General features: G+C 41.8%; 1 protein-coding gene across 3 annotated transcripts in view; it reads left to right on the plus strand.

The window, feature by feature from the left end:
• The window catches only part of KATNIP (katanin interacting protein), a 227,168-nt gene that overhangs the window by 47,947 nt on the left and 156,245 nt on the right, over positions 1–22,976 (plus strand). For all 3 annotated transcript variants that reach the window (XM_066576139.1, XM_066576138.1, XM_066576141.1), the window contains exons 13-17: positions 2,162–2,368; positions 4,179–4,316; positions 12,217–13,159; positions 14,572–15,282; positions 18,913–19,121. In XM_066576139.1, coding sequence (XP_066432236.1) covers positions 2,162–2,368; positions 4,179–4,316; positions 12,217–13,159; positions 14,572–15,282; positions 18,913–19,121 — 2,208 coding nt within the window. The remainder of the gene's footprint in view (positions 1–2,161; positions 2,369–4,178; positions 4,317–12,216; positions 13,160–14,571; positions 15,283–18,912; positions 19,122–22,976) is intronic.

The raw sequence follows: 22,976 nt of genomic DNA on the forward strand, positions 1-22,976 counted from the left end.
ATTAATAAAAACACAGAAAAGCAAAAAAAGAGAAGTTTTAACTCTACAACATTACTGCAAAATCTGCCTTTTTAAAAAAAAAAAAAAAAATAATAAAGCTTTGTGTCATGTGACAGCTGAATGTTGACATGGTTGTAACACTGTTAACATTTACAGCTGCAAGAGAAAGTAAGTGAACCCTTTGGGACTTCTGGATTTCAGCGTTGATAACCCATAAAAATTAGGTGTGATTACATTTGTCTATAAGGCCTCGTTCACACAGGCGACAAAGTCGCGCTGCTATAATGCTACAAATCGCATGTATGTGAAGCCCATGCTTTCCTATGGGTTAATATACATGTGTGGTGTTTTGTAGCATGCGACATTCGAAAACAAAAACCTTGCGAGTCCCCCGATATGCACGCGACTCGTGAGGTTTTGTAGCCTATGTTTCCCATGGAGCGCCTCTGTTGTAACTCACGAAAACGCGATTTTTTTTGTGCGGTGTGATGCAACTTTGACAGTAGGAAATCCTGCTGTCAAAGCCATAACTTAAGCCCTAACTGCAGTTTAAATTAAAAAAAAATTATACATCACCTTAGAAGCGCTGTCATCTCCATCGCATCTTCTCTCTGGCACTATTCTCCTTCATCTCTTCTGGCCGGGGATTGAAAAATCCCCGCCTCTGAAGTGCTGCCTCTGATTGGTTGACGCTTAGCCAATCACAACCAGCGTTCGATGAACCAATTGTAGCCATTCATGGAGCGCTGGCTCTGATTGGCTAAGCGTCAGCCAATCACAGCCAGCACTTCTAGGAGGCAGGGATTTTTCATTTCCTGACCAGAAGAGATGAAAAACAGTGCCAGGGATCAGAGAGAAGATGCAGCGGAGCCCCGGACAATGTTACTAAAGTGATGTATACTTTTTTTCTGCAGCTAGGGCTTATTTTCGTGGGAAGGACTTATATTTCAAGCCTTCCACCCCCCGAAAATCCCTGCATGTGGTGCTACAAATTCTCTCACGGCGATGCCGTGTCGCCCGTGTGAACGAGGCCTAAGGCTAACTTCGCACGGGGGAGCGCGATATGGGGCTGTGTCTCCTGCATCCTGCTCTCGTCACTGCCCCCTGCATGGTGATGTCATTCTGAATGGAGCGCTGGCTGAGCATGCACGGTCAGCGCTCTATTCATTTTAATGGGAGTGACGGAAGTACCCGCATGTGTGTGCCACTAGGGTACACGGCAGTCCCTTTGAAAGTGACTGGAGTGCTTGTGTGCTTGTGCAACCAGCGCTCCATGGATGGGGTGCATGGGACCCCTGTTCCTGAGATTGGCAGGGGTCTCAGTAGTGAGACCCTCACCGATCAGCAAGTTATCCCTTATCATGTGGATACAGAGTTACTTGATATTCTGATACAACCGCTTTTATATTGAATTCCCCTGCAATGCCCCTTTGTGGCTCAGTAACTCCAACTGCAGATGTTATGGCCGCTCTGGCTCCGATCCTACAATTCTGACTGCCAATGAAAACTTACTGCATGTTCATTTCATAAACGCAGATCTCTGACGGTGCGCCATATGACATACCGCACTCCTCATCCTCTTGGCTCCAACCTTTTCTGTACATTGAGGGACAGATCCAGGAAGAGATGGAGCATGGTTATGTCGTATAGCGCAGTGGAGCATTGGAGGTTAGCCCTCTCTGCGTATATGTAACGAATATTCTGTAAGTAGGGGCGGAGGCTGGGTGGCCATAGAGATCTGCAGAGAGCTCGGTCCAGGAAGCACATGCCTCCATGCCCCCCAGCCCAGTTCGCCCCTGTTTGGTAGCAACTAGCCATTGCATACTGGGAGCACCCCATAATACCTGCCATTATGGCGATGCTCTGACCCAGTCATCTTGACACTGTGTTGCCTTTGTCAGAGTCCCTTAGATCCTTACATCCGTCCATTTTTTTTCGGTGTCCAACACATCAACCTCTAGATCTGACTCTTCTCTTGCCTTACATATCCTACCATTTGACAGGTACCATGGTAACGAGATTATCAGTGGTATTCACATCACCTGCCAGTGGTTTTATCTGGTTATATATGGTCAGTGTATTATTACAGTAACCATTGTGTGTAGCCATCATTGTTTTATCATCATTGGATGTTAACAGTCTCCATTTTTGTATGTTTTAGGTCAGTTCACCACAAGCGGACAAAGACACTATATACATCACAGTGGAAATCGTTTCTAACTGGGGGAATCCTTATAGTGTGGGATTGACTGAGGTTCAATTCTTTAATCTGAAGGATCAGAAAATATATGTCTCCCCTCATGACGTGGACATAAGAAATGCCAATTTCCCCGGAGACCTTCATTGTTTGGTTAACGGGAAGTTTCAGGTATTTTTTCCCCAATAATTGTTGGGATCTAAATAATCATCATCTTCTAGTTCTTATTGAAATTCAAAATGAGAAAATACCTGTTGGTTGGCTTATGCCCAAGGTATGCAGCTACTAGGTTGAGATCTCCTGGTAGATCTTTGACAGATCTTCAGTAGATCAGTGATAACTTAATTTAGCAATCGAGATGCTACCATCTACGAGTGGCTTCTGATAAGTCTTTGGCTTTACTCAGAAAGAAGCGAGATGGGAAGATGAAACTTTACATTTATTCCACATACTCTCCACTGATGTCAACACACTTCTTACATCGGTATTCCAAGTTCTGTAAGCCTTGCAAAAAGAAGGATTTCGGTTGTGCCTCAAACCAGTCATCCGTAGCAGCCATGGCATCAGAAATGGTGTGAAATTTGGTACCCTTGAGGTGTTTGGAAACAGATGATAGTCGGAGGGAACTAGATCTGGTGAATAAGGTGGGTGGTCAACCAGCTGGAAGCCTAGCTCCACCAGTTTTGCCGTGGTCACTTGTGCAGTGTGAGCTGAGGCATTGTCTTGCAGGAACAAGATTCTTTTGGACAGCTTGCCGCGTCTTTTGGCCTTCAGAGTTGCCTTCAATTGGTCCAAAAGTTCAATGTAATACCTTGTATTGATGGTGGAACCATTTTGAAGATAGTCCACTAGCAGCATGCCCTCCTTATCACAGAACATAGACGCCATCACCTTAGTGGCTAATTTTTGCACCCTGAACTTCTTTGGGTAAGGAGAACTACTGTGCCTCCACTCTTTTGACTGCTCCTTGGTTTGGGGGTCATACAAATAAACCCAGGTCATCCATATTGACCACTCGATCCAGGAAGTTCTTATCAGTCCGGGAAGCTTTCACTCGCATGCTTTTCTGATCTGTTGTCAAACATTTGGGGACCCACTTTGCAGATCGCTACTTCATGTTCAAATGCTCATGGATAATGATACAAACACGTTCACAAGAAATCCCTATGATGTCTGCTATTCCTTTAGCTGAAATTCGCCGATTCTCCAGTATGAGGTTGTGCACAGCATCAGTGATCTCCAGAACAACAACCTTTCTCGGTCATCCAGGACGTTCCTCATCATTGGTGCTGAAGTGGCCCATTTTAAATTTGGGAACCCAGTTCTTAACTGTAGAATACGAAGGGCATTGATCCCCCAATGTCTGCGACATATCACCATGAATATCCTTTGTGAACTTTCCTTGCAGAAACAAGAATTTTTTCACTCCTCTGCTCTCATTTGCTGTGAATATCGCCTTAGACTCAGCCATTTTGTTTTTTCCACATGCCTAGATCACTGTTGCCATAAGCTACAAACACAAAATTTTGAAAACATATATTAGACACATAAGGCTTTCATGTGATGTAACATTCGTTACCATAGAAACAAAAAAAGAACACAAAGCCAAAGACTTATCAGTAGCCCCTCGTACAGTCAACAAGTGTTGGACTAAGTCAACCGTAATTGGTATTGCTATAGTTTACATCAATCTATGATACTATACTGACTGACACATCCTTCTTTTCTTCACTGCATGTAAGTATTCCACAAATGAGCTGCATTTTGCAACATTTGTGGAAAACAATTGCAGACTTAACATATAATGCATGAATGGAATATACATTGAATACGTCTCAAAATAAAAGCACACCGAGCCTGTAGTAGGTGTCTTCGCTGAGTACTGTGGTGTGTGGGAACTTTCTACTACTTGCATGCCACTACTGGCATAAGTGCAATATTTTACAAGTAACCCACTTTCACTCATAACTGTCTTCTTCAGACTACAAAGGAATGCTACATGTGGATGTGCCCGTTCCACCCTCCTGTGCAGCTTTATTTCGTGATACGAAATCCTTCTAGGTCATGTGATTTTGACATATGCAAGATAAAGATTTGGAATTATAACAAGACGCTCAGTGTAAGTAGTCTTAGCTTATTATCTTATTTGCTGACCGGCATTCCATCCATGTAGAGCATAGTAACACAAAGAGTAGATTAATACATTGTTTTTATGATATCCTCTTCTCAACAGCTACAACATTTGAATGAAGGGTAAGTTAATCCACATTTTATCACAAGAACACTTTTAGGGATTTTTCCAAATATTCATAGTGTTGGGGTTTGTGTTAATTATCATTATTAATAACACTATTATGATGATCAGTTTTTCAGTGATATTTTATGACCTTTGTTTTCTAATTGTTCATTAGTTATGGTATTGAAATTTTGGTTCAATTTTGTCCAACGGTAGCCTTGCGCAATCGGAGCGATTGATTCTAGCTTTATTACTAACACTTTACATTTAGTGACCAGTTTACTACCGGCAGTAGAACATTTTATGTAAAGTGCTTTGACTTGTCTCAGATAATTAGGAGGGATGAGAGGGAGAAGTTAAGCAACTCCTAGAGTGTTTAGTGTAAGATATAATGTGTAAATGACCTGATCACACAAACTTTGAAACTGAGATGGCTATGGTTAAAGCTGTGGTGCCAGCAAGTACAAGCAAAGCAGATACACTTTTTTTTTATTGTTTCAGAACAGCAGTTATTAAGTTTTTCAGACAGCGGAGCATATGGCAACTAAACAAGGAATAAACCTAATGCCTGAAGGGGCTCATGACTATTCTGTAGAATGCTGGAACTGAGTGGAGGATTGTTAGACTTGTACAGGCAAACAAACTGCAACAGTCCCATAAAAGATAATCTGCATCAGGGACCAGGTCGGACCTCGGCCTCTTTGTATATAGTAAAGCATCAGACATAACCATGTGTAGGGTGGGGAAAGAGTGGGCCAATACAATACTAAGTAAGTGCAAGAGAAAAACGTACAAAAAAAGCTATTGCAAGAGAATGATCCGTCGCTGAGGAGGAAGGAAAAACCTGACTACATACAGCATAGATTTGCTTTCTATTACAATTTAAATTGACATGCCATTTTGTTTTCTCTATTTTACATACTTGGATAATTAAACTTTTAATTTGTTAGGCCTCATGCCCATGGCTGTGATGGAATACCGCTGCGGTCTTCCGTCACGGCACCCCCTGCCCTCCGAAGACCCCATACTTACCTCCTGTATCCACTGTGCGAGTCCCGCATGACGCCCCGCAGTGTCATATGACACGGGCGGGAAGCATATTCACGCTATACTTCTGCTGTGCTACAGCGGAAGTATAGCGCGACGGCCGGCTTCCATTGACTACAAATATTCCCGCGGCAAATAGAACATGCCACGGGTTATTTCACGCTGCGAAATTCAATAGAACCTAATAGCTGTGGTGTAATGCTGCAGATTTCCACAGCATTTTATGCCGTGGAAATCCACCCGTGGACATTAGCCCTTATTCTAATATTGCTCTGCATGATGGCAGAGAAATTTTGTTTGTTTTTTGTTTTGTCTTTCCCATGTCCTTCCCGGATGTCAATCATGTCCATTCCAAAATTTGCAAATAAAGAATTTATATTACAAAAAATCCACACGGAACCCCCCTCAAAAAAGCTACTTTAAAAACATACATGACTTTAAATTGTTAATATATGTTCTAAAAACTGGATAGATGTGAGATAAATACGTACATGTACATAAGATGTCATAAAGGCTATCAAACTGATATTTTATGTGCCTGTCTTAATCTAAAGGGTGCTGGAGTAAGATGCCTCTTATTTCTAAAGAGACACATGCCTCTTAATAAAGTTATGAGCTATGAGTTGGCGTAGTTTTTATTATAGTGTACCTCAGTTTCGGGGGTAAAGAATAGTAGGCCACACCCACAGTTTTCTAAGTCCCACCCCCTTTTTGTATATATGTGCGTGTCAAGAATGGTGTAAAATAGAGATGAGCGAACGTGTTCTTAACGAACACTTACGCACCCGAACACCGGCTTTTCTGAGGACTTCCGTGTTCGCGCGTAAGTATTCGGGGGGCGCCGGGGGGCGGGGAGAGGCGCGGCGGCGCGGGCGGCAGCAGCGGGGAACAGGGGGGAGCCCTCTCTCTCTCCCTCTCCCCCCCCACTCCCCGCCGCAACCCCCCGCGCTGCCACGGCGACCCCCGAACTTTTTTCGCCCGAACACGGAATTCCTCGCGAAGTTCGGTGTCCGGGCGAAAAGGGGCGGAGCCGAACACGTTCACTCATCTCTAGTGTAAAATCAAGTCACATTTTTCTGCAGAAATGGTTTATGCACCAAAATTTGCACATGTTTTCTACACCCAAACGGTCTCCAAGCACTTAGTAAATTCCCCCGTGTCTTTCATAGTGGATCACAATTCAGACACGTTCTGTTGCTTTCTTTAGTAGTTTTGTGTAAGCATTTCACATTGATAATACAACTCAACTTTTCCTTTTTAGTCCATTTTCAAAAAGAAATGTATTATGTAAATGTATGTATTTTGGGAAGAAAGTGTTCTGTTACCCGACTGATTTTTTCCCCTGCTTTTATTGGAGCTTATTATAAGGAAGATTTAATATAATGCTACACACAGGCTTTCATTTGGTGGATTTATTATTAGAGATTTATCTTGAATTCTTCTACTAATCTTGACTTGGGTATTTAGATGTTCCACATCACAAAGATAAGCACTAAGAATATATGAAAGCTTAAAAGAGTCTTTTATCTAGCAATCTCTTACATGTACAATTTTATCTTGATTTACATAACTTTTATACTTAAAATTAACAATAGGTTCCAGATTGTCATTACTTAGTGTATAATATGTTAGAACAAGTTTACAAATGTAGCATATCATTGAATATGTCTTACCTAGTTATGCATTACTGTGGTGTTACACCGTACAAGTCTTAGCACAATGCAGCTATTGGCCGCACTCAGAAAACTGCAATGACATCTGCTAAATCCATATGACCATATACTGTAATGAATGCTTCTCCAAAACCCTCTTTTCTCTGCTGGTTAGTTGGGGGTCTTGGGGTCAAACTCTCACTGGTCACAAATTGAGTCTCATCTTAAACATAGGCCAACGGTATAAAAACCTGGGGACCGCCATGAAAGATCAGTTCCACCCATGATGCTAATTTTTATTTTGTATTAAGGTACTATTAATTCCACGGTGATGTACTACAAAAGGGATTAAGTACATAGTGTAAGAAAATAATAACAATAAGCACAATAGTCATGAACTTAAAGGAGTTGTTTTATGAAGACAACCCCTATCCATATGCCTTGTTGGGACTTTGGTATAATAGGATGGAAGGTCTCCTGTTTGGCACCCCCATATATAATCCAGAATAGAGAGCGGCTATCTACAAGCTGCGCCCATACTGTGGATTCAAGCCATTTTTAGATTATACCTGAATGGTCACCATAACCAGTTAGAGAAATATCTGACCGGCCATGACTTCAGCTGGAAAAATCAGATCTGTGCCACATCAGCCGCACTTTGAATGGGGGGGTCGTCTTTGAGGAGACAGTTTGTTTAATAAGCCACAGACTGGTACAGAAGAAGAGAGTGCCATGACTGCGAGGGGTTATTGTAGTTTTTAGGCTTTTCTGGAGAAGTTAGTTTTTTTGGATAGCTTTATCCAGAGTATAAGGGAAGCTCAGGAGAAGACTTTGAGATGGTCTACTGAGGACCAGAGATTGCATGTGGGAATTTGTTAGTAGATTAAGGCAGAACTGTATGGAGGGGACATATTGTGGTCAGCCTTTTTATGTTGTTATTAATGATTGCAGTGAATAGCCTGTGAAATGTAGATTTACAAGGCAGCAGAGGTAAGGATGGATTGGAGGGTACCGTAATGTTAGATGGGAGACCACATAGGATAGCGTTGCAGTAGTCTAAGTGGGAGATTGAGGTTTGAGCTAGCATTTTTGTTAACTCAAGGTTGAATAGAGAGTACAATTGAGAAATATTTTTGAGCTAGAGCTGGTAGATGGTAGATAGGTAAGTGCCTGGATATACGGCTTGAAAGATGGAGCAGAAACGAAGTTTACCCTAAGGCAGCGTATTTGCAAGATTGGGAAAATTGTGACGCATTTAATTGTCCTTGATAGTTCTAGTAAGGGGTTGAGTGTGACAGGGCAAAGATTATCTACGAATAGTTGGTGTAAAGTTGGTCAACAGTGCTTCAAGATGCGCCAAATTTATCATCTATTGATGCATGGTCGGAGTTTACAATGTGTAACTACATTGCTCAAAAATTAAGGGGGCACTTTAATCGCACATCGGATCTCGATGAATGAAAGAATTCACTGATATAAATTGTGTAATATGATGAGAACAAAACAACATTCCAACAGTCAGAGGAAACAAAATCATCAAGCAATTGAGGGCTGAAATCCAAATCACCCAGAAAATGAATTTGTGTGAATTTATCATGGTAGCTCATTTTGTGACTCAGTAGTGTGTATGGCCCCCACATGCCTGTTGCACTCCCGACAACATCTGGTCATGCTCCTGATGAGCATTTTCATGGTGTCCTGGGGGATCTCACAGACCTGGTAAAGGGCCTTACTTAGCTCCTGGACCGTTTGTTGTATCATTTGTAACGCTTTCCATTTGATATATTGTTTGTATGGTATATTCTACAAGCATTTGTATTCATATCACTGGAGCAGTCTGCATTTGCTATTGCACCTGTGGAGATGTGCCTTTAAAGGGGTTGTCCCGCGGCAGCAAGTGGGTCTATACACTTCTGTATGGCCATAATAATGCACTTTGTAATGTACATTGTGCATTAATTATGAGCCATACAGAAGTTATAAAAAGTTTTATACTTACCTGCTCCGTTGCTAGCGTCCTCGTTCCCATTGAGCCAACTAATTTTCGGCCTCTAATGGCCAAATTAGCCGCGCTTGCGCAGTCCAGGTCTTCTGCTGTCTTCAATGGGGCCGCTCGTGCAGAATGCCGGCTCCGTGTAGCTCCGCCCCATCACGTGCCGATTCCAGCCAATCAGGAGGCTGGAATCGGCAATGGACCGCACAGAAGCCCTGCGGTCCACGGATTCGGGTAAGTACTACCCCGTTTGGTTTTTTAACCCCTGCATCGGGGTTGTCTCGCGCCGAACGGGGGGGGGGGGGGGGGTTAAAAAAAAAAAACCCCGTTTCGGCACGGGACAACCCCTTTAAAGAGAAACTGTTCTGCAAAGGTATTTATGCTATGACTAAACGTTTAAAATAGTATGAGACTCGTAAACTGTTCTGGTTGCTCTTTTTTGATTTTTAACCCCTTTCCACCTGAAAACAGTTTTGACCTTTCTGGCTAGCCCCCATTTTTCAAATATGACATTTATCACTTTGTGGTAATAACTTTGGAATACTTTTACTCATCCAAGTGATTCTGAGACTTTTTTTTTTTATCGTGATACATTGTACATTATAGTAGCAGTCAGTATTGGTCAATATGTTTAATATTTATTTTTTTAAAAATCCTAACTTTTATAGGAGATTTAGTAAAATTAGCAATTTTCAAATTTAGAAGGTTTTTGCTTATGAGACAGATAGATACTCATTAGAATTGAGCGAACATACTCTCCCGAGCTTGATGCTCGTTCGAGTATTAGCGTACTCGATGGTGCTCGTTACTCGAACGAGCATCACGCTGTGTTCGACCCCGCCCCAGTTTTTGGCTCCTCCCCACTGTGACGTGCCTGTTTTGGCCCCTCCCCACCGAGAGAGACCGAGACCCCTAGGAAAAAAAGAAAAGCTAGGTACCCGGCGTCCCACATACAAAAATGCTTGAGTCTCCTATTGTAGTCAATGGGGTTCGTTACTCAAGTAGAGCTCTCGAATTTTATGAGAAGCTCGACTCGAATAATGTGGACTCAAGCATTTGGGTGCTCGCTCATCTCTAATACTCATACCAAATAAAATGGTTACAAAATAACATTTACCATATGTCCACTCTATGGTGGTAAAATATTTGTTACTTTGGACGTCCGAAAGCTTAAAATATAAGGTAAATTTTTCTTATTTTGAAGGAAATCTACAAAACCTATATTTTGGGGGACTAGTTTTGTGACTTTGAATGAGCTGTATATCAAAAACCTACATATATCATCCCATTTTAAAACTGCACACCTCAAACTTTTAAAACAGCATTTATAAGGTCTGTTTTACAAGAATTTTGTAGCACAATGGTAGAATATTGGCCAGAGGTAAATTTTTTGCGCTGCCTTAGGACTAGGACAAAGGTATAGCTGGACTGGAGTAACTGTCTCTGGACAGAGCCTTGAGGGACACTAACAAAGAGAGGGTGAGTAGAATAGGTGGTTTGTGAGTGAAAGACACTTTATATTGTGTCAGTAAAGTATGAGATCCTGGAAATAGCCAAGCCTGTGATGCCAAGAAATGAGGAAGTGTTGTAACAGGAGAGAATGGTTGACTGTCAAAGGCAGAGAACAGGTCTAGCATAAGGCGTACAGAGTAATCCTGTGAAGCTTTAACAGTTGACAGATCATTTGTGACTTAGTTAAAGCATACCTGAGTTTTCAGTAAACTGCTGTCTGTGTACATGAGTAATGGCATTCTTTCTGGTCAAATATATGACTTTTCTGCTGCATTTTTCACTTTTAACCCCCTGTGCAGGCTGTATATCTAATTCTCAACCCTCTCAGGGCTGGTGGGAAGAGCTGCTGCGCTATGTGTTCTATACATTGTACACAGAGAACTACAGAGATCTTGCTTTCTAAATGCCTATTAAATGCAAACAACCATAAGCCTATCTGACTTACAGTATCAAGCAGACATGTACAGATAGCTTTAGCTGTGTACTTGTGTATAAACAGCAGAAGATCTTACCTTTAGCTCTACTTGCAGCTCTCTCCGTGAGCATCTTTCACTTCCCACTCATCCCTCTCCCATCTGCACACATTGCAATGCGCTGGATTATTCCCCTCTTGCTGTGCTGCCATAAGGTCTCTTTGTCAATCAAGAACTAGTAAACCCAGAACAGCAAGCTAGAGGGAAGGGAGACAGCTTCTTAGCTGGATTTTTCGGCAGAAAAACTTTTAGGTTTCTAAAGTACATAGCAGTTTTGCTAATTTTCACACTGGCAATTATATAAATGTAAGTTTTTTGAAAAGTTAGTGCCCATTTTAGACCATTTTATTAGAGTTCTGGAATCAGAAGCCAGATTGTAGATTACAACCCCCCCCCCCCCCCTTTTCACCTGAGAACAGCATGCATGGTGTACTCCATGTAATTTCATCACACAGGAAGTTCTGGTCATTACGCTGTGGTGACCCCTTAAAGAGATTTTCCATGTAGAATATTACGGGTGACCTATCCCCAGGATAAGTCATGAATAGTTAATCAGCTGGGGTCCATCGCTCAGGATCCCGACCGATTAGCGGAGTAGGTGCATGCTAACAGCGCCACAAATGCACAGAGATCGGAGTTGAAGCAGCGTTAGTCTCTGCGCTGACCTCTGTGTAGTGGTTGGTGCTAGTAACTGCAGGCACGGCTCTCATTGAAATCAATGTGTTTTGTGCGTGCAATTTCAAGCGCCGGCCACCACACAGAGGTTGGCACGGAGACTTCCGCTGCTTCAGCTCAGACCTCTGGTCGGGGTCCCGAGTGACAAACCCCAGCCGATCAACTATTACTGACCAATCCTAAGGATAGGTTATCAGTAGTATTCTCTATGGAAAACCTCTTTAGGAGAACAGAAAGGCAAATAACTACCAGGGGGTCACCATAAGATCACATGACCCAACTGACGGGAATTTTCCAGATAAAAAGAAATAACTAAACAAGGTAATACTAGCTGATCTATACATACTGGGGGCCAGTTACATAATGTAAAAATAATTCAGGGGATTGACTTTTTAAATGTTTTTCTAACTAAGATCACTTTCTTTTTTCAGGATCTGGACATTGGTGCGAAGCATGTCAAGATCTATAAAAATGAAACTTTAGTGTTTAATGGGATCTTAGAAAAAGGTTGTGGTAACCAAGTGTTTGACTACGGTAACACTATTGACTTACGGAGTGGTCAGATGAAGTCGGCCACCCCGCCTCCTCTCAGCCCTCAAAAAGATGAAAGAGATGAGCTTGGTGATGGTAGCAATAAGAGCACATGTGATCAAATCTTGTCACAATCCAGTTTATTTGGATTACTTGAGCCTTCTAACTCAGAAAGTTCTTCACAACTGAAGGAATTTCCTTTTGCTGAAGATTTAAAAATGATGGGACCCAACAAATGTATGATCTATCCAGGAGGAAACATTTTATCGAAAGAATTGGACACCTGCAGTGATGAAAACGGCTCTGCTAATGAACTTCTTGAATTGCCTGTTAACTCCACAGAATTTGCAAATGCAGAAAGCAACACATCTATTGAACATTCTCATTCTCCTACTGATCCTGATGATCTAACAATAAAAGAACAGCTGGAAAAGCTTACTGGCAGAAAGCTTTGTAATTCAGCAAGTAAAACCCCGCAATGGCTGGAGTCTTCAACTAACCTTCAGCAGAAGAATTGTGACCAAGGTTCTGACAAACCTTTATACATTTCAAATCATTCTATCAATAAAGACTCTCTGGGAAATGAAAACCACATGGTCAGTGACCAGCTCATTGAGGATTTTCTTAGAAATCCCACCATTGGCTCGAAGCAACTGGGTAGAAAGGACAAGTCAGATCTTTCAATGATATTGGCAAGGAAAGACTGTAGTGATTTTGAAAATTTTGGCACAAAAATTATTTCAGATCAAAAACGTCCAATCAGTGGAAGACGGGAAGTATTAAAATCAAAAGACTCAGAATTAGAAAGTGAAACGTTTCGAGAGTTGAGCCTTCCATTGACAAGTAAGTAATAAACAACTGTTTGTCTCTTCGTACAACCCCTTTAAAGCTATGCCCTCTCCGCAGTCACCAACTAATTTTAAGATATCGGTTCTACACAGTGATAGTGATTACAATGTAGTTACCTCTAGCGATAGTGATGTACAGTGCAGTTACCTCCTGTGATGATTTCTCCAATTGGACTCCTCCATATTCCATTCACTTCTTTTTCTGGACTGGACTACTTTCTTCCATGACGTGTCTCTGAACATTCTCCTGGTTCTGCTGCTATCTCCAACGCTTCTCTTTGTGCCCCTTATAGTAACAGTGCCCCATTTTGTGCCCAGTAGAGTAATAATGCCTCCTTTCTGCACCATATAGTAATATTGCCTAATACAGTAATAATGACTCCTTTGTTCCCCTAAACTAGTAATGCCACCCTCTGCACCACCAAATGCTCATAATCTGCCCTCTGCTACCCCCACGTGCCTATAATTTGACCCTTGTACATCTACTATTTCACAGTCTGCCTCTTGCTTCTCCACATATGCCCCTATGTATCATCCACACCTGAAACTCTGATGCACACTGAATAAACTTTAACATCTAAGTCTGCCGTCTGACAGATCACCCAGCAATTAAAGTGTGACTCAACTCCTCCCGTGTCTCTTGGCTATCTGGCACTCTTACAGTACACTAAGAGCCAGGAGATGGGTAGGTGGGGGGTGGTTGAAGAGTCAGGCAGCACTAAATACTCTGTGTGACATGAAACGGCGGCGGGAGTAGGTGTTAAAGTTTATTTGGTGTGCACCAGAGTTTTGGGGGCTGGCTGCCATTTCGGTATGAGGAACCCATGGCTCAGGGGCCTGGTCACAACCGCTCAGGCCCCTATAGCTACGCCACTGAAAATGCATAAGGCATTTGAAAATCAAACTAATTTCTCCTCTGCTGTATTTATTTGATTTGAATACGATAGAAGCACAACAGGATCTTGGTATTACATATATGTACATGTGAGAAAGAATCCTTGGAACTATTCAATGAAATACCAAGCCGGGGCACTGCAGTGACTCTCCGTTCTGGTTAATAAAAAACAGTCTGAAGTTCTTATATGCCTCTTAAATAGTGCCTGAAAAAGTCTTGGCATGTCAGTGTAAAGAGAAAAAGGAAATTTTTGCTACTTTTTAACTTGATGATTATAACAGGCTAGCACTAGCTATGATTTCCTTTAACAGATGATGACACTCGTTAGTGAGACTGTTAATGAAAGAGCGAAAGATGCTCTTTGTAGTTACTCTCTGCCCTGTCTTGTAGTTGAGGTTCCTCAACAGGAGGCTTTTATCTTAGAACTCCCTAATAGAATATAAATATGTATTATTTAGGATCTAGGTATAGATGTGACAACAAAGTTTTCTAATGACTGCTTTTATTTTTAGATAGTCAACGAAGCATGAAAACAAGACCAAGGTGGAGCAGTGATCAAGAAAATAAACTGATGGAGTCATGGACATCTTTACTAAAATTTAATCAGTCTCACCGAGGTCGGATCTCGAATATGAATTTCGAAGGAGATATTTTTGATGAATTTTTGCATCAACAAAAGATTGGAAAACAAAATATAACAGTTAGAAAGGAACATGCGCATGAAATGCCTAGACTACCCGAACCCAACATGGTAGAGAATGATGGAAGTGACTTTGAGATACCCGTTTTGCCGTATGGCCAACATTTGTGTATTAAAATAACTTCTACTTGGGGTGACAGACACTATGTTGGACTTAATGGGATAGAAATCTTTTCCTACACTGGCAGCCCTGTGCAGATTGCAAGGATTGAAGCAGAACCCCCAAACATAAATATCTTGCCTGCATACGGCACAGACCCTAGAGTGGTAACCAATCTCATTGATGGTGTTAACAAGACTCAAGATGACATGCATGTTTGGCTTGCACCATTCACTCCTGGAAAGATACACTTTATATACTTAGACTTTACCTCCCCCTGTAAAGTGGCAATGATAAGAATTTGGAATTATAATAAATCAAGAATCCATTCATTCCGAGGTGTAAAGGACATCGAAATTCTTTTAGATCATTCGATAATTTTTAAAGGAGAAATTGCCAAGGCGTCTGGTACACTTAGTGGATGTATGTATTTATATTCCTTCATTTTCTATAGTCTTTGAATGACCTGATCGTTTATGAATAGAAGAAACATTATATTCTAACTATTTCTGTCATGTTCCAAGCATATTTCTCGATTCCTCTTTCTCCTTTTCCTTTATCGTTCTCTTTATCACATTTAGGCTGGTTTCACATCTCCAGTGGGTGGTTTCGCCGCAGATCCGGCTAAAAATACTGGAAGAAAAGTGTTGCGTGCGCTTTTCATTCCATCTTACAGACAGGCAGTTGAGCAGAAACCCAACAGACCCCATTATAGTCAATGGGATCTGTTCGGTTTTGACATGAGATGGAGCTGTTTGGCCAAGGGGATTACCCTTTCCTGCTCCCCAAGCGGAGCTGGAAAGCAGAACCCCGGGCACAGCAGGGCTATAAATATTTTGAAGTTATGTTTTTTTACAATGAATTATAATGTTTTTACAAAATATAAGAACTATATTTCTACAGTAACTGTATTTACTGTTTTTAGCTATTTTCATCTCATTGAGTGTTAACGCTCAAAATAGACAATACGCTTTTGACTGAGATGTGTTGGAAATACAATATTTTTTTGGATGCATTTTTCATGAGGAAAAAAGTTTGCTAAAAAGTACTTGTGTCTTTATAGCCCCAAGTCAGGAGGATATGGCAGCACCAGAACAGGCAGGGCACTTTTGCACATAATCAGGAACTGAGGAGACTCATGAGTATAGGGAGTGAGGGCACTGGAGCTAGTGTGGCCTCACCTGGATACTCATCCATCCTATCATCAGCCAAGCTCTCTGCTGCAGCCTCCAGAGCTGATTATCTGACTTGCTCCATCTGATCCTTCAGGTGGCTGCTCATTCTTTCCCACTACTAAACATTGTGGCAGGAGCCTGGGGAGGTAAACTAACAGCACCGAGGCATCCATATTTGGTGTGCTTTGATCCAGTGACCTTGCAGATCATTGCGGTTGAAGCCCTTGGGAGTAAAGCAATAGCAGCGCAGCCTCCATTGTCAATGGAGCAGAAAGTGCCACAACAGGAGTTTCAGTCATCGGGAGTGAATCCAGGAACATGGGGGAGCCGCAAACCTTTACTAGTCCAGGGGTCACCAAGGTGTCCTCAACCCTACAGTAGTCATGTTTAGCTCACTAACCCTGGGAATATTGGAATGTCCACAGCCATTATAGTGATGTCACCGCAGGCCAAAGTAACAGTGGAGTACCCAGGTGGCCTCTATGAGGTGGAGTCTATATGCCAGTGTGAGTATATCTCATACGCATTTACTAAACTAGACACTCTAGATAGTAAATCCACACAAGATGTACTTCCACTGTAGATGTACGTGGGATAGCTATGGCCCTCATGGATACCCTAGAGCTTTTAGTAACCTTAACCGCTACACTTCCTCTGCTCACCAGGAAAGTTTCAAGTAATATAACATATTTTAATCCTATTTTCTGATGTCTAAACCTGCGGTATGTCCTATGGGCAGTTACTTTCTATAGTCCAAACCAAAAAATATAGTATTATGTCTCTTTGGCCCTGGCTCACACAAGTGTAATTTCATTGCATAATACACTTTGAATGGAGTCAATGAAAGTACATTGGTTTTCATTGATCCATTCACACTGGCATATATTCATTGCGTATGATACGCATGTAAAAAGAATGCAGCATGTTTTATTTTACCGCGTATTACTCGAGCTATAGCCCTATTGTTCTCTGTGGGTGCGTAGGAAAGCGCTGTACAAATACGCAATTACATTGCGTATGTGTTGCGTTTTTACTCAACATTGCTTAGAGACAATAGAGTGAAAGTTTGAAGAAAACGCCAGTGCGTGACCACGTCCGTGCGATACGCTGTCATGTGCGCAGTCATACATGATCACAAATGTGGTGGTACGCAGCTGCACACGCCCGTAAAACCATACGGTCATGTGAACCCGACTGTAGTGCTTGAATTACATAATGGTATATACTGTTGTATCATAAGATATAGCAGCAGCAGCTGATGGCTACCGTACCCAACGGACAATTGGGTTTATTTGATATTCAAATTACAACAGTTTTTCTGGTGCAAATTATGCCAGAAAACGGTCTTGCATGCTTGGGCCATATTTATCATGTGTTTTTAGACGCTTTCAGACAATTTTTTCTACTTGTCTGAGAACGGGCATGACCTAAATTGTGCCAAATTGCCACAAATTTTGCCACAATTTTAATGCAATTTTTGTCCTGAACTAAGCCAACTAATAGGTGGTCTAAACGTAGACTAGACTGTCCTTAAAATGCAACAGATTTATCATTCAGTGATAAATCTGGCCCATAATAAGACTGACAAGTCTAAGTTTGCACTGACTAACTTTTAGACTGTATTAGTAAATACGCCCAAATGTTTTTTACATTGAACAAACTGAGTAGAACAATAATAATTGGTTGTAAAGATACATGTCTAAGATGACGTGTACGCATATATATGCGTATGGCCGGTCTCACACGAACTGATTTAAATTGCGGATTCCGCGAGTGGAAGAAAAATCGTAGCATGCTCTATTTTACAGTGGATTCCGCGTGTATGAGCTCCATTGATCTCTATGGAAGTGTTAGATCCGCAGTGCATGCGCAATTACACTGTGTATGGACGCGGATTCGTACACAAGTTGCTAGGAGACCAGATACAAAAGGAATAGCAGGGATTTGTGTGCAGAAAATGCAAGACAGTTTGGGGAGCAACACCCACCGGACTGCTGTCTGCAACCTCTGCTTATTCTTCTGGGCTCTTCCTACACAAGAATAAGTTGTTTGTTTTTTTTTTAAAGTGCGTTATACTACCAAAATAATAGTATAAACCCGCCAAGCCTAGAGATCAATGTCCCGTTCTGAAGGTTCTCAGAGCAGCTCTCACCAGGACAGCACAAGAGACTGTCGCCTGGGTGATAGAAAGGGGTTTCCAGGGGGTTGGGCAACTTTCTGATGTCATTCCCTGCTTGCATTTGTTCTTCTGCGCAGACAATACGCTGTCATACTTTGCGAAAAACGCAGGCATATGCAATTTGCTTCCACAGTCATGCGCAGGTCTTCTGCTGTGGATATATGCTCGCTCACTTTTTAGTGTAAGCCCGGCCTCACTGTGTGTATGATATAGATGTAGATATAGTATATAATCTAAAATAGATATATATACACGGCTGTATTTTTCAAGGTACTCCTGTTGAAGACCTTCATCACTGAAGAGGTGTTAAATATTGGATTGGAGGGGTCCAACCATTGGGTCCTCCACTGAATGAAGACATGGAGACTCCATTCCACCACCCCGTCTCCCAAATGCATGATTGTTTGCATGGAGCGGTAGTGGAATATATACGCACTGCTGTGCTAGATCTGTCACTTGATGATATGAAAACAGCTGCTTACAAAAAAACTATTTTTTAAGTGCCAGTGCCGACCCCCCAGTATCTAACACATGGAGTATGGGCTTTTCTACTGGGAGAGAGACCAGTATTGATAAATGTCCCTCATACGGTATAATGAAACGGATGCCACGAGCCGCTGGTTTTGTGTTGTATTATTGCTTTACTGCTGCAGGGTTTCCCAGGTATTTCTTTGACTATTCTTTTTGCTTTATTTTTAGCTGCGGAGCAGTTCGGGGATACGATTTTGTTCACAACGGACGATGACATACTGCAGGCGATGTCTGCTTATGATGAAACATTTGATGAGGATTTTGAGAGCACAGATCTTCGGATGGATGAAGAAATAGTCAGAGCGCGCCCAAGAACGGCAGACAGTGGAGAGGAGGAGAGACCTTTTACACAGGCTGGCTCTAGTGAAAAATCACAGGTAATGATATAATACAAATCTAGTTTTCAGCAATATTAGATGTGATGAGAGCTGAATGTGCTCCTAGAACCGATGGGAAACCAAACTAGTAAATAATATTGTGCTTGCAATTGCCGTCCTCATGCCTGTGACACACATCAAGCTATTGCTGCAAATGACTACTTTTAGAAAGTACGGATAGTTTATTTTTTCCTTTCTGGAGAGACGATGTATAAATTCCCTCCATTTCTCTGCTATTTAGAAGCCTACAGTCTTTTTATGTTCGCATTTCAGCTGTTCATTTCCTTCTAACCGGGACGATTTCCATGCTATAATACCGGAGATTTTCTTTTCATTGGGCTTCAGATACTCAATCATCCAGTATTACGTATGCTATCACTGACAAAATAGTTACCAAAGTAGTGACCGGTTCATGTAAAATTACTATTAAGTGTACTGTCACTGACAAAATAAGATACCGAGGTAATAACCGGCCCATGTAACATTTCCACAAAAGTCCTAAAAGCTTAAAACACAACTCTTAATAATGGATTGCTAAAAGTATAACCCACATTATATACAGTACATAGAGAATGGTCTGCACGTCAAACTGGTGCGATAGGAAAACTAGCACATCTTGCACTAGGCAGGTACAAAAATGGGAGGATAACTGGCATAGGAAATTTTTACAAGGTCTTTGATAGTTTCACTACATGCTCTAAATAATACATAGAGCACCTGCCCTAAAAAGAACGAGCCTGTCTAGGAACCTCAACCAATAACTAGCTCAGAAATCCCTAATATAAACCACACTGAAGCGTTCCTGCATGCAGTTTAGGGTCATTAGGAGGCATATACACTACTCTAGATATATAGAAAAGTAAATTTACATAATGAACTCCATAGCCAACAATTAGGGAGAGAATACTATTTCCCATCGTAGAGGCATTCACTGCAGCCATGAGACAATGTGTGGTCCAGTAACCGGTGGATTACCTCCCTAATTGTTGGTTATTGAGCTCGTGGTGAAAATTTACTCTTGTGTCAATGTATTTTAGTGTTTATCTGAATTGTCTGTATGTCCCCTGATGATATGTGCTAGCGGTATATACTGCTTGACCAAGTGGCACAAATGCAGACTTCAACACAGTTCATACAAAACCATGACAGAAGAGGAGGAAAGAGCTGTTCTCCTGGGCTAGTCATGGAAGTCAACCATGGTCAGTAGAATCTTGTCAAGAAACGGTGCAGATTTTGGCTGGATAGGTTGGATTTTCTTGTAAAAGGAGTTTTCAGATGGAAAAAAGAAAATTACAGGGGACGGATAGTGGCGCAAAATTGAAGAAAAAGTCTTAACTTTCCAACGGCATTCCCCCTCCAGTGCCTCTGCTCCAGTTCCTTACACTTAGATCCAAGAAGCAACTGCAGTGGTCATCTACTATTCATCGCTCATGTGACTCACATCTTCCAACTATTACTAGGTCCCAGCAGGCATCTCTGTATAAAACAGCATGTGACCACTGAGGCCAGTGATTGGCTGAATGGTCATGTGAGTGAACCAAGGCTGGCAGGAACCAAAGCAATGGCGGAGAAGGCCCTTGGAAAGGAATGGTGAATATGGCATTTTTTTATTGTACACCATAATCTGCCCCTTGTGATTTTTTTTTTTTTTGTTTGTAGTGTTGGAAAATGCCTAAAACCATGCTATTTTGCCCAAACTGAGCAGCTCCAGAAAGTTCTGGGTTGCACTCATCTTCCCCCCCTCTTTATACAGTGAGCAAATGTTTAGCGAAATCAACCATCTTAATCAGGTGCAAACTCTATCAGGCGCCAGTTGTTTAGTATTTTGCTATCTTTACACACTATGGGATAGAAATACTTTTCACAGATCATGCTGAAATGAATAGAGCAGGCTGAGATAGTTGAGCACAGCACTTGGCTATTTATGTCTGCCCATTGAAATGAATAGAGTGGCAGTACTCCATTCATTTCAATAAGGCAGGCAGATGGCTGAGCCTGAGCACAGCACTTGGCTATTTGTGTCTGCCCCATTGAGAGAAATAGAGCGACTGATGCGCACCTACAACCAGCGGCTCCATTCCCGTCTACACTACAGAAATGGGACAATGTATCTTGAACTGTGAAATAGGAGAGGACACAGGTCGCCTTTTCTGAGGATTGGCGACCCCCACCGATCTATCAGTTTTCACCCATCCATTGGACGGGTGAAAACTGAGGGAAAAAGTCTCCTCACTGCAATACCCATTTAAGTTGGATGTTATGAACTCATAATGTCAAATACGTATAAGCAAGGATTCCAGCGCTGCAGATTGGGACTGATCAAATGCAAATGGTTATTGCGCCAGAAGGAGTTATAAAATCCCAAAAACTTTAACACAGCTTGTGCGTTTCAGACCAGAGTCCTTAATCTTGGCATAAAGGGATACTTTACATACCTGTCACCAGTTCTGAGGACGTGAAACCACTAATAGCTACAAAACCAAAAAGTGGAGCTAATTCCAAAGGTGGTCTTGTAATAGTGGCCAAAGGCAATATAACTTGTAAAATTTACTTTAAAAACTTTCCATCGTTTATGGTAATACCCGGTGAATGATCTGATGGGCTGTCCGGGACATGCTCTCTTGCTTCTAGTTCACTTCATAACCCTACTCCTCTCTTGCTGAATGACTTGGATGATGTCTCCTACATCATCCACTGGATGGTCTAATACCGGAGTATGCATGGATCAGCTCATGTGCATATTGTGTAGCTTTGGTGAGGGCAAATTCAAATGTTTTGTCTGCATACGCACCAATGCTTGGTCATGCTGCCCATCTGGGAGAAATCCATCGTCCTGTGGATGGCATAGGATATGGTATCCAGATCACTCAGTAAGGCAGGGGTAAAGTTATGGAGCATAGTGTCGGGGGCAAGAGAGATGGTCCAGGACCACACATCAAAACCGTTCACCGGCTATTACTATACAATGCAGGGAATTTAATTTCTGTTTTACAAGGTGTGCTACCTTTATCTACTATAACAAGACTGCTTTAGGAATTGGCTCCACTTTTTACTTCTGTAGCTGCCAGTGGTTTAAAGTCTTCAGAACTGGCGGTCCAATTCTGAAAAGGAAACCAATCTGTACCTACAATGCATTACAAAATGGGTTTCTGGTAAAACAAGTTGTGTATCTGTAAATCAGATTAGATTTTTCAATACCTGGATTTTACAACTCCTGATATCGATTTTGATCAGAAATCCCTGCTTGTTGACTGTTGAAGTTTGCAGTTGCCTCCTGCTAGGGCGCACACAGGGGGAGTATGACTGCTGCAGGTGAGGTGGGCTGGCAGTTTACATTTATCCAAAAAATGGTGTCAAATGGAACAATTTTTCTTCGCTAAGATGCATGTCGAGAAACTATAAAACTGTTCTTCGTTACTGAATAGCTACCATACAGTACCAGCATCGTTCTGCAATGGCTCTGTACTGCTATCTTTCAGCCGTGTGAAGAGCTCTCCTGAGCTCCCATTAGCCGTGTTGCATATATTTACGCTTGAATCTCTGTATTTTGATGGCCTCGCTGATGATGATCAGGTGCAGGGTTCACATTGAAGGCATGGATCAGCTGCTGGCAGACTCAAGTACTCCTTGCACAAATGCCAATATTGCTGGTTTCTTAGAGACCCTTATATTTTTCAATATAACGTGCAGTAAAAAAAATGTATCCTTTATCTTCTAAGGGGATGGGATGGAAGTCTAGGTAATAACCATGTACTGTCTGATTTTTATCTTTACCTGATACAATATTCAGACTGAGAGCCAGTTCATAGAAAGGTGCATACCAGCCATTTCCTTACTGAAAAGTCACACATTCAT

Source organism: Eleutherodactylus coqui, chromosome 8 (genome assembly GCF_035609145.1).
Source record: "Eleutherodactylus coqui strain aEleCoq1 chromosome 8, aEleCoq1.hap1, whole genome shotgun sequence".
Classification (NCBI taxonomy): Eukaryota; Metazoa; Chordata; class Amphibia; order Anura; family Eleutherodactylidae; genus Eleutherodactylus; species Eleutherodactylus coqui.